At 28.6% G+C, this 12390-nt stretch overlaps 1 protein-coding gene and 1 long non-coding RNA gene across 2 annotated transcripts; one reads left to right on the forward strand and one right to left on the reverse strand.

Annotated features, from left to right (window-relative positions):
* The first annotated feature begins 423 nt into the window (after positions 1–423).
* LOC124419157 lies at positions 424–3309 on the forward strand. The gene is made up of 2 exons (XM_046947688.1): positions 424–1708; positions 1835–3309. Exon 2 carries the CDS (start codon positions 1893–1895, stop codon positions 2832–2834), a length of 942 nt encoding a protein of 313 aa, XP_046803644.1. The 5' UTR covers positions 424–1708; positions 1835–1892; the 3' UTR covers positions 2835–3309.
* A 4382-nt stretch (positions 3310–7691) lies between these two features.
* Positions 7692–9935, reverse strand: LOC124419158. Its single transcript, XR_006940444.1, has 2 exons — positions 8784–9935; positions 7692–8396 (listed from the first exon to the last, which is right to left on the reverse strand). It is a non-coding gene; the product is annotated as an uncharacterized LOC124419158 (long non-coding RNA).
* Between the last annotated feature and the right edge of the window lie 2455 nt (positions 9936–12390).

The raw sequence follows: 12390 nt of genomic DNA on the forward strand, positions 1-12390 counted from the left end.
TGAAGTTGCAGATACTATGCTGTTCTCCTTGCTGAATCGTTTGGAAACAATTTGGTCGATATTTCGTCAATCAATATATCCGATATTGGTTCACCTTAATATCGGATATTTTAACATTCCGTGTGGTGGATTATGGGTATCACTTAAAAAATTTCCGTGTTTAGGGTTGCTTCCCTAGACGATCCTTTTTGAAAATTGTTGATATTTCGAATACCGATTACGAATGATTCAGTCAATCGCGGCACACATTGTTTCGTCACTTGGGGTTAATCCGTTTCGATGAACACAAAATTAATAAAATGATTCTTTTGTTTCTGACATCCCAAATGCAGTCCGTATGTAAAGAATCGTACAGTTGTCACTTTACGAACTTTTAAGAACATCATATTTAACAAGATATAATAAAGGGACTTATTTCATTTTAAAATTTAGCTTAAACTAATTTGTCTGGCAACGTCAATATGTGCGGTTGAGAAAAATTCGCGGTCGTGAAGCAAAAGCAAAAAAATCTTTGAAAATATTAAATAATTTGAATTATAAAATATGATCTATGTAAAAAAGTGATTAATATTTAATTCTGAGCTTATTGAATATAAATATAAGTGTGTTTTGATAATAATCCCGAAAAACTTTAACAAAATAAATTTGACTGGAATATCTCACATGGACTTGGTGTTAAGACAAGCTAAAAAAAAAAAAAAAAAAAAAAAAAAAAAAAAAACATACATGATATTTTAACTACTTTAAACTACTTTAACTACTTTAAATATTACTTTTCTCATATTAATGCATATTACAATCCGCAAAAGTGAAATAAATATAAATAAATTAAAATTCAACACAACATTTAATTGACACTAAAAATTAAAACAGAATAAATCTACATGTGTTTCCATTTATGTATATGCATATACATGATATCAATAAACATGATATCAATATAACGTTTGATTTAAACACATACATATGAAGGATAAAATAAATGCAAAAAAAAAAAAAAAAAAAATTACGGAGAGTAAAAGATTTTAAAAGTAACATTTAGTGGGAAGAATATTGTGGATAAAAGGAATTTGAAGAAAGAAATATTTAGTGTTGTCATCTTGATGAATAAAAAAATAAAACAAGATAAATCAAATACACAATCATTTACGCACACAAATACATTAATTACCAATATTTTTGGTGGATAGTTTACTATTAATATGTGTAAAAGTTAGAATTAAACAAGTTTCAACCCAACATCTAATTAATTTTACAAAATACAAATAAATATTTTAATTGCTTTAAAAATTATTTTTCTCATATTAATGCATATTACAATCTATATAAGTGAAATAAATATAAATAAATCAAAATTCAACACAACATTTAATGGACACCAAAAACTACAATAGAATAAATCTACATTTGTTTCCATATATGTTTATACATATACATGATATCAATATAACGTTTGATTTAAACACATACATATGAAGGACAGAATAAATGTAAGAAATGATGGAGAGTAAAGATCTTAAAAGTAACATTTAGTGGGAAGAATGTTGTGGATAAAAGGAATTTGAAAGATTCATATAAGAAATATTTAGTGTTGTCAACTTCATGGATAAAAAAATAAAACAAAATAAATAAACAATACAATAATTTACGCACACAAATACATTAATTAATAATATTTTTGGTGAAAAGAAAATAATACTGCATTTTACTATTAATATGTGTAAAAGTTAAAATTAAACTAGTTTCAACCCAACATCTAATTAATAATAAAAAAAAATAAAAAAAAAAAAAAAAAAAAAAAAAAAAAAAAAAAAAAAAAAAAAAAAAAACAAATCTACATTTATTCATACATACTCTAATAAATAAATAATATAAATTAATACATTCTCATAATGTCACCAAAGAATCCTGTCCAGTGTCCTATTTGCCACACGAATATAACAAAAACTAATCCTAGTATTGGATGTGGAAGTTGTGGTCTTTACTTTCATAACAAGTGTGCTGGTGTCACTGAACAATTATTAAATGCCGTTCGTAAAAATATTTCTAAATTTTTGTGTAATGATTGTAAAAAAGGCATTGGAGTTGGTGAAAATACTAACAATGACATTATCAAACGAATGGAAGAAATTAAAATTTCAATAGAAAATAAAATTGAGGATACCAAAGTAAATATTGAGCATCGAATGGATAACGGATTTTTAAACCTAGAAACTAAAGTAGTACAGATGGTTAATGATTTTCGTAAAGAAGTCAATACTGAAATTGCTAATATTAAATCGGATGTTGCTAATTGTTACTCTTGTGTCAAAAATACAGATAAAGCGTATGAGAACAAATATCATCAACTTCAATACAAGAACAATATGTTGGAAAGACGCTTAAATCGATCGGATATTTTGATAAGTGGATTAAATTGTACCATCGAAAAGATACGTGAAAACACAATTAAAATAGCCAAATTTGTTGGAGTGGATATTAGCCTCTCAGATATTAATCATTGCTGTTACATAAAACATAGAAAATACTTTATAGTAAAATTGAATTCCGTGCAATTACGTGACACCATCATGAAAAATTACCACAAATCAGAACCGTTATTGCTAAATAAAATCATAGGTGGAACCATTGAATCCAGAATTTATCTGAACGACAATTTGTCCCCATCGTCTGGCAAACTAAATTATCTTTGTCGCAAACTTTTGTCTGAGAAGAAAATAAAAAAATTTTATCTATTAAATATGGACAACCCTAAAGCCAAAATCTTATGCTGGACGGAAAAAATATTTTGTTGGATAGCCAGCAGTGTGCAAACCTATTGGATGGCTGTTTGAATCTTCCTGAAGATGATAATAATTAGTAATAAGTGTAATTTAATAATATAAAATAAATTGTATTTGTTATAAATTATTGTTATCATCAGGTAATTATTATTATATTGATATTATAGTTATTGTATTGCAATTATTATATTATTTTAAAATGAAAATTATACATTTATATCATTCATACTTATATCCTTTTGTATAGTACTTAAAATTGGCATTTGATTATTTAGATATTTTTTCTCATGTGTAGTATAATCACACATGTAGTTAATAATTTCATTCTATAAAACATATGTATTTTTCTCTAGGTGTACACTAATATATTTATAATTTTTTTTTTTTCTAATTTTTTTAATTTTTTTTTCTCCTTCGTAATATTAGATATTTATTTTGAAATATTAATTACATATTTACTGCAAATCTTGAGAGTAATTAATCAAAGTTATTAATAATACTTTTAAAGTAATAATACTATTAAAGTTATTTTATTAATAATATTCAACTCAAATTGTATTTGTATTTCTTTATTATTAATTTTATAACATATTTCATATTTATTGATTATTAATGCCTAAATTAAATACATTTTAATTAATAATTTGAAATATTGTTATATAACATATTTTTAGTTGCCCAACTGATAAATTTATAATAGAAAATTTTCAGAGGATAATAAAAATAATTTTTGTACACAATTAAATTATTATTTTTTTTTTATTTTTTTATTTAAATGGAAATTACAAATACTTATTTGAACAAAACTGAACTAATAATAGAATCTGAAACACTTACCATATTAATTTAATGTTTATTAATTACTTAATTTGTTTAATATACAAATAAAAACCTTATTACTCAAAATTTATTAATAACTATAATTTAAACTAATTAGAATTAAAATTATTAACTCAGTGTAAATTGGATAAATTTACATGTATTTGATATATCTATATACAATTATGAAAATAAAAAGTAAATAATTTAGTGTACCCATTAATACATAATTAATACATATGCCAACTTAAAGTATATAATAGAAATTCAACATTATTGAAAAGGAAAAAAATACATTTGAAGACAATTAATATCAATTGAATTTAAATAAATAAAACTATTTAATAAAACTTTTTTTCTTTTTAATTTGTATTTTCTCTTTTCTACATAATAAATACATACAAATGCTAATTTAAAATAATTGAATCGTTTTACAAACTAAATTGAAAAACAAAATAATAAAAAATTAACTAAATTAAAAAATTAAATATTTGAGCACAATAATGATGATTTGTTATTAGTTTTTTATAAAATAAAATAAAAAATGCAATTACAATTTGTGCCTTTTTTAACAATAATGTTATCTTTTAGTTGTTACTTACTAAAACTATTTAAAATTTTTAAAACAAAATTTGAAATATGATCTCTATTTTTTTTTTTTTTTTTTTTTTTTTCAATTATTATTAAAATTTAAATATTTAATTAATTTGATATAAAAAAGAAAAAAAAAAAAATTAAATACGAAATTTAAGTTATTTTATTGTAATATTAAATACTATTATTATTATTTATCACTAAATCATAATTATTACATTCGTAAACTTTTAATTTTTTATACTTTGAATTTTAATGAATTTTGAATGTTTTAATATTTTTAAATTTATTTTTGCTTTTTTGCGACCTTTATATTATGTTGCCTTTATATATATTAAATAAGTTAAATTTGTTTTTAATAGGGATGATTGATTTTCGTGCACACTTTAGGGTTTATGATGAATTTAGGTGAGAATTTAGGTGAAATTGCCTCTGATGGCAGTAAAATTAATGCTGTAATAAACTCTGCAAACTTTAATATTCTACACTTCAATGCACAAAGTTTGGTTCCTAGAGAAAAATAGCACTAAATTTGATGAAATTCGTAACTTGATAATGGATTGCGATATTGATGCCGTTGGTATAACGGAAACATGGTATAAGGAGTTTATTTATGATTCGGCTGTGTCAATTCCTGGTTTTAAACTTTTTAGAAAGGATAGAAGTGGTTGTAGAGGCGGGGGGGTTTGCTTATACATACGGAATAATTTAAAGACTGGTAATATTTTTGATGAACAATATGATGTTAATGTTGAATCACTTTTCGTGGAGATAATTTTAGAGGACAATTCAGTAGCTTTGTTAGGTGTTATATATCTTCCTAATGGTCAATTCCTTTGTTGTGAAAGGGTCCTTGAAAATTTCTCTTCTAGGTATATAATAATATAATTTTGATGGGCGATTTTAATATAAACCTTTTTATTAATGGTGCTATTGTTCGCGAAATTTGCGAGCGACTGTCGTTATATATAGTTCACAATTCTTTACCCACACATTATTCTCCTCAACAATTATCTACATCACTTATAGATTTTTATCTAGTCTCTGACATAGAATTAGTTAGTAGTAAACATCAATTTCAAATACCTGCTCTAAATTCCTATCATGCGGCAATATTTATAACATATAATATTTCTCAGTTTAAAAATCCGGATATATACCTTTGTAGGGATTATTCAAATCTTAGCTACGACCAATGTTTACTTCAATTAGAATCTATGAATTTTTCTGGCGTCTATGATAGTTTGAATGTTGACGAGAGTGTAGAATGTTTTAATTCCAATTTAAATCGTTTGTTTGAGGATAATGTACCAAATCGTAGAGTAGTTAAAAGCGTTGTACATAATTGGATGAATGAAGAGTGTATTTGTAGTGCTAAGCGTATTAGAGATCTGACATATCGTGCCTACAGGGAAAATAGGTCTGATAGGAATTTTGAAGCTTATCGCAGAGCTAGAAACAGATTAAAAACCATCATAAGAGGTGTTCGCAGGAAGTACTGTTTAAGATTTTTTTCTACATGTGATCAGAAACAGTTATGGTGCAAGATTAAATCTATAGGAATTGTGTGATGAAAATTGAGGTTTATTTATAGGAATTGTGAAATCACCAGGGTGTGACGGTTTCCTATTTTCAACTGAACGAGTTTAATGAATTTTCCCGTATGCTGGAACTGCTGATGGTGGTCTTGACCATTTACCTTCCTCTGAAGATTTACTTTTGCAATGTTACGGAAACTGATGTTTAAATGCAGTTTTAAGTATCAAATCTCAAGCGGTAGGTGCTGATCAAATTCATATTAAATTTCTTAAATTCATAATACTGCCTATTTTAAAACATTTAACATTTATTATTAACAGGGTGTTGACAACATCGGTAGTTCCTAAAATTTGGAAGGTTGGTAGGATTGTACCGATTCCTAAAGTTAAGATTCCTAGGAATTGTTCGGACTATCGTCCTATCAGTATTTTGTCAGTCTGTTCAAAAGTTTTGGAACTAATTATTAGGGAACAAATGTTACATCATCTAAATAGTTGTAGTTTGATTCATCCACATCAATCAGGTTTTCAGGAAAGGATTTAGTATCTACTGGCACACTTCTGGAAATCACGGAAACTATTAGGGAAAACTTCGACAAGGATTTGGTTAGTATTTTAATTTTTTTGGATTATTGTAAGGCATTCGACTCGATTAATCATTCATTGTTGATCCATAAGCTCTCACATACATTTGGTTATAGTTCAAGTGCCTGTAAACTCATTTACTCTTTCTTACATGGTCGCAGTCAATTTGTTCAAATAGAACGTGAAGTTTCTAGTAGGATTTCCAATTTACCGAGGTGTGCCACAAGGGTCAATGTTAGGGCATTAATTATTATTTTTGTTATATATAAATGACATTTATCATGAATTAAATTTCTTGAAATGTTTATACCTATGCTGATGACATACAGCTTTTATCAACGTTTGACTTATTATCTCTACAAAATTCTGAGGCGCATATTAATTCTGAACTTGATCTTTTAGTTGATTGGTCAAAACGTAACTTCTTACAACTAAATGCCATGAAATGCAAGGTAATGGTATTTTCTAAACAATCTATTTCTTTAAACATTATTCTGAATAACGAAGTATTAGAAATTGTTCCTCATTATAAAACACTTGGTATTATTTTGGATGATAAGCTAACATTTAGTTTCATATAAATTCAGTAATTTCACGAATATCTTGACATTGAGAAAGTTATATAATATTGGTTTTTACTTGCCCTCTTCAATAAAACGTCGTGTTGCTTTATCATTGTGTTTACCGTTATTAATTTATGGTATTGAAGTTTACTCATGTACCTCAAACTCCAACATTGACAGATTAAAAAGATCCTTTAATAGTGTAGTACTTATATTTATGGACTTCGGATTAGTGATCATGTTTCTCAATATTACGTTGATTTACTTGGTTGTAGTTTCTTTCGATATGTTCAGTTGAGAAAAATGATTTTCTTTTTTAAAACTATAAAATATGGTAAACCTGACTATTTGCAGAATAAATTTAACTTTGCTATTTCAAATAGAACACATTCTTTAATATGTCCAGCACATGTTTCATTATTTATGACGAGATCATTTCGAGTTAACATAGCGCGCTTATGGAATACTGTTATTCCTTACCAGGAACGTAAATTCTCACATTCATTATATGCATTTAAAAATATTTTTTTGTCGAATTCATAACTAACCCTGAGCCTATTTTTAATGATATTCCACTATGTAAATGTATATTGTACAGCCATTTTCCCCTAAGTTTTTATAAAATATTTAATTGGTATAACTCATTTGTTGCAAAAAATCTTTTATATAACCTTATTGCATTTCGCTCCTATTATGTTTTACTGTCATTTTTAGGCTAATAATATTATCTTTATTTTCACCAATTTATAGAATCCTAATCAGTGTGTGCAAAACTTCAAGTCTAACTATTAAAAATAAGAAAATTATAATTAAAAAAATTATAAATATATGTTATATTTTCTTACTAAATAATGTACCAATAATATTTTTGTATTATAAGTATATTTAATTGTAGACTAGCCAATTAGGCCCTATCGGCTTACGGCCATTGTTTTTGAATAAATAAATAAATAAATAAAATAAAATAAAATAAAAATAAACTTAAGACATACATAGTACATAGTGTTAATCTTATAATTAGGCATTTCTTTAATACTCACCAATAATTTCCTCAAGATCATACTTGCCACATCGGGGCTTGATGATAAACTAAGACTTTAAACGTCTACATTTCGGAGCGGTACTTTCTAAAGCAATAAAACCCCACACGAACAAATTTGCATTAAGTAATTAATAAACTCCACAATTTAAAAAAAAAAATATTTTAAAATTGTTTTGTTAAAATCTCAGATTTTTAAGTTCAAATTATTATTCAATTTAGTACTTTTTTCCTTTTGTATACCTTTTATCTAAGATAATAATAAACACTCAAAGTTCATGTATCTCGTTTAAATGTGATTTTTTTTTGCAAAAGTAGAGAGAAAAAAATTTCAACTCAGATACATACACAAAATAATGCACTTTTATTCACTTTTTTCTTTTGTTACTTTTTTTTAGTTTTTGTATTTTCTTTTAATACGTTTTGTTGCTTTTTTATGAAATATTGTTACTTTTATCTGTTAATCTTGGGGATACTACAACACGAGAAACAACTTGAATAGTTAAGTTCAGTTTAGTTCAGTTTGGTTTAGTTTCATTTCGTTTAGTTCAGTTCAGAGTTTCAGTTGAGTTTAGTTCAGTTTGTTAGTTGTTTTGAATGGCTGGCAGAATGTTGGGGCTGCTGCTGACGGCCTAGCTGGATATGACTGTGGATGTGTTGTTGGGTTAACTGTGTGACTGGATGTCGGGTTGATTGGTTGTGTTGTGTTGTTTCATTTCGTTTTGTTTTGGTCTGGTTTCTGTTTAGTTTGGCCAAAAATAACATAAAGGGTGTCGTTGTAAGAGTACGACGACTTTACTAGGACTCCCAGGTACCATGAACTTTAAACGAAGTGTAACAAATACCGAACTTTAAAACTAACAACAACATCTACGACGACGATAGCAACAACTCCAACACAAACGGCAGGGTATTGTAAGTAAAGCATCATTGCCAGTGACGATGATGATGCTAAAATTGTCGGCGACGACAAAAACAACAACAATCAACCAAAAAAATTTAAAAAAAAATTTAAAAGAACCGACTCGAAAATGCTAGTTAGTAGAGATACTGCTGCAAATACCGGAATGTATTTTTGTTGATGCTGTTTGGCGGATTGTGTGATACGAGATGAAAGTTTATACATTTTGAGTACCATTTAAAAACGCAGCATTTGATGAGCATCAACAACAACAGCAGCAGCAATATCTAAAGCAATAGCAGAGCTACATACAAACATTTGTTGCCACCACCACCACCAACAACACACAAACTTATGAAAGACTTTCAAAGTTGTATGTTGCCGATGTCGTAGTTTATGGATGCAAAAAATAAAAGCTGAGAAAAAAAAGTGTAAAAGAAAATAATCTGTATCCGAATTGGATAAATACAAAGTCACCGACCGACCAACTAACCAACCAACCGAACGACAGACCGACAGTCATTTAACTAGACATACTTACATACAATTTATAATAAATGCATAAACAACGAAACTTTACAACAAATGGGTGCCAACAAACCAATTTCAACTATCCTTTTATACAATTCAAACACTCTTCAATGAAGGAATACTATTTAAATGAATTATAGGTGGGCGGACTGAAAAGAAATTTCGAGAAATTTAGTGGACATTGAAGGTGCTAAGCTTTGAATTGAAAGTTTTGTAGAGATTTGATACAGTTAATAGGAAAGTAATATATGACCAAAGACCGATCGACATCCAAAGAATATTGATTCGGAATTGCTCGTGTCGTAATCGCGATAACTGAGCGATAGCTTCATTAAGAACATACATTTTGTCAGAGTGATCCTTTAATAACAAGATGTACGTCCCGGAATGATTTGTGCCAAACCTAGTGAACTCAGCTTCAGAATGAACTTTTGACTGCATTACTAGAACAATGGACAAATCGACATCCAAAGAAATGTTGACAATATTGCATCAGAACTGCTCTTGTTATACTCGCGATAACTGAGCGGTAGCTTCATTAAGAACATACATTTTGTCTGAATGATCGTTTGATAACTAGATGTTCGCATCGGAAAGAGTTGTGCCAAACATAGTGAACTCAGCTTCAGAATAAACTCTCGATTACTTTACTAGAACAATGGAACATTACTCCAGAGCTACCAGATTTAAACTCCATCAATGATGACCAAATTATCAACAGATAAACCGATAGTTTTCCCTCGTCACTATTAAACAGTTTTTAGATCCAACTTTATATATTCTATGATAATTGTAACATAATTTCAAAACTGCATGAGTCATAGATCCAATCCAATTATCGACAACTCTAGGCAATTGAATGTTATACCAAGAACGACCAGAGTCATACTTGATTAATATTTCCAACATTATGTACACATACAGCAATTTTACTTCGACAACTTTGCGATAGCTTCATCCTTTTAATATTTTTAATCAGCAAATACGTTTTCCTAGAACAATTTGAAATTCATTCCTAGTTTTTAGGTCGATCTTAGTGTTCCATGACAATTGTAGCTTCACTACAAAACTTCATGAGTCACAGTCAAGCAATGATTGTATTATCCTAACTATCGATAACACTGTTTTCCTACAATAATTGGAATGATAATAGCTTAATTCCTTTGGCAATTAGACCCTAAATTGGAAACGGAAAGACTCACTTCTAACCAAGTATTTTCCAGCAAGCAACTCTCGACAATGGTGGAACTGTTACACCAAAATTTGGAAACTTCTAAATGAAAATGAGGAACACATGAACGTTTCAAGTTTTGTATCAACAAGTTATAAAACTTACATATGATTGGCTTAAATTTTCGCCGATAATGATACGATTTTGACAGACCAGACTGTCAGTTTTGAATAGAGAGAAATCAGCAACTTAAAAACTATTAAAATATACCAAACTTTGATTTATTTGATATCGAAGGCTAACACAACAAACACCTATTGAGACTTTAAAAACTTTAACTTTTTAATACCGAAAAACATTTCAGCTTTCCCTCGTACAATTTAGCATCTCTAATCTATCTGCTACATCATCATCTTAAACAACAACTACAAAAAACAATATCTAATAAACGACCTAACGACCAAAAGACCAAGCAACCAAACAACCGACCGACCGACCAACCGGCTGACTAACTAACTATATAACTAGGAAACCAACTAAACCAACAACGATCCAACCAACTGGCCGACCAAACATAACCTAACAAACGACCGATACTACAACAAAATATGTATGCATGTATATTTTAACAACATACATATATTTGGTTTTCTTCTACTTCTTGTTGTTGTTATTATTTTTGGTTACTATTGTTGATGCTGCTGCTGTTATTGCTCTTGTTGTTGATGTGAACGTTGTACACTCACACATAGTCCTGTATAAGTATGACAAATGGCACTGGTATGAGATGATATTCAAGAGGTAGATAGACGGTAAAGAAGAAACAGGTGGAAAATTTTACTTAAACTACTTTAATGTATACCTTGTGGGGTCACAAGATCTCACAAGACCAACGCAAAAAAAAAGAAATAGGAGGAGAAATATGGAATGGAAAGCTATAGAGCAGAATCCAGAGGAAAAACGAAACAAAAAAATGAAAAAAAAAAAAATATTTCGGATACTTGCAAGTGCAAGGTTGGTTTAGTTGTTGGTGGGTTTATGGAACAGCAGAATCAGCAAAAGGAAAATGCTGTTGGTGGGTTTATGTCAACAGTTGGGAGGAAAATATTAGCAGAGTGGATTTGTGTCACACTTGATCAAAGTTCGATTCTACACTATCTAATGGAGATTTTCATTTAAAGGAAAGATACCAGGAGCAAGTTTCGCTTTCATGATCCTAGGTTGTGCTAGTCGTGTTGGTAAGAAACTGTTTGAATATAACTATTAAGGAGTTTAAAGTTTTCCTATCTGAATCAACTGCGTGTTACTCTATTAACACTTATGGCAGTTCGATTCTACACGGTCTAATGGAGATCTTCATTCAAAGGAAAGATACCAGGAGCAAGTTGAAGTTTTGATTTTATGCTCTAAGGTTTGAATATAACTATTAAGGAGTTTAAAGTTCTTCAATCTGAATAAACTGCGTGTTGCTCTTTAGTTTCATATTGCAGTTTAAAACTACACGATCAAATCGAGATTGTTATTCAAAGGAAAGAAACAATTATATATCCATTGTATTGATGAAAAAATCAATGGTGACAAATTAGCAAAAAAGTTAAAACTGCTTTAAATCAGGGTTCTTTTAAGGGTATACGAAACCTTGATCAATCAATAGATCATACAAGGATGGGACTTTTCCCATCAGAATCAGAAGGTTATGATAGTAGTGTTGGTAGGGAACTACTTAAATATGACTTAAGGAGTTTAAAATGTTCTTATCTGCTTGGTTAAGGATTCAATGTGCACAAATCAGCAAAAAAAGTTTAACCTTTCATTCGTGGTTCCTTAAAAGGTATACGAAACCCGCCAGCTTGATCGATCAATAGA

This window comes from Lucilia cuprina, chromosome 3, assembly GCF_022045245.1.
Source record: "Lucilia cuprina isolate Lc7/37 chromosome 3, ASM2204524v1, whole genome shotgun sequence".
NCBI lineage: Eukaryota > Metazoa > Arthropoda > Insecta > Diptera > Calliphoridae > Lucilia > Lucilia cuprina.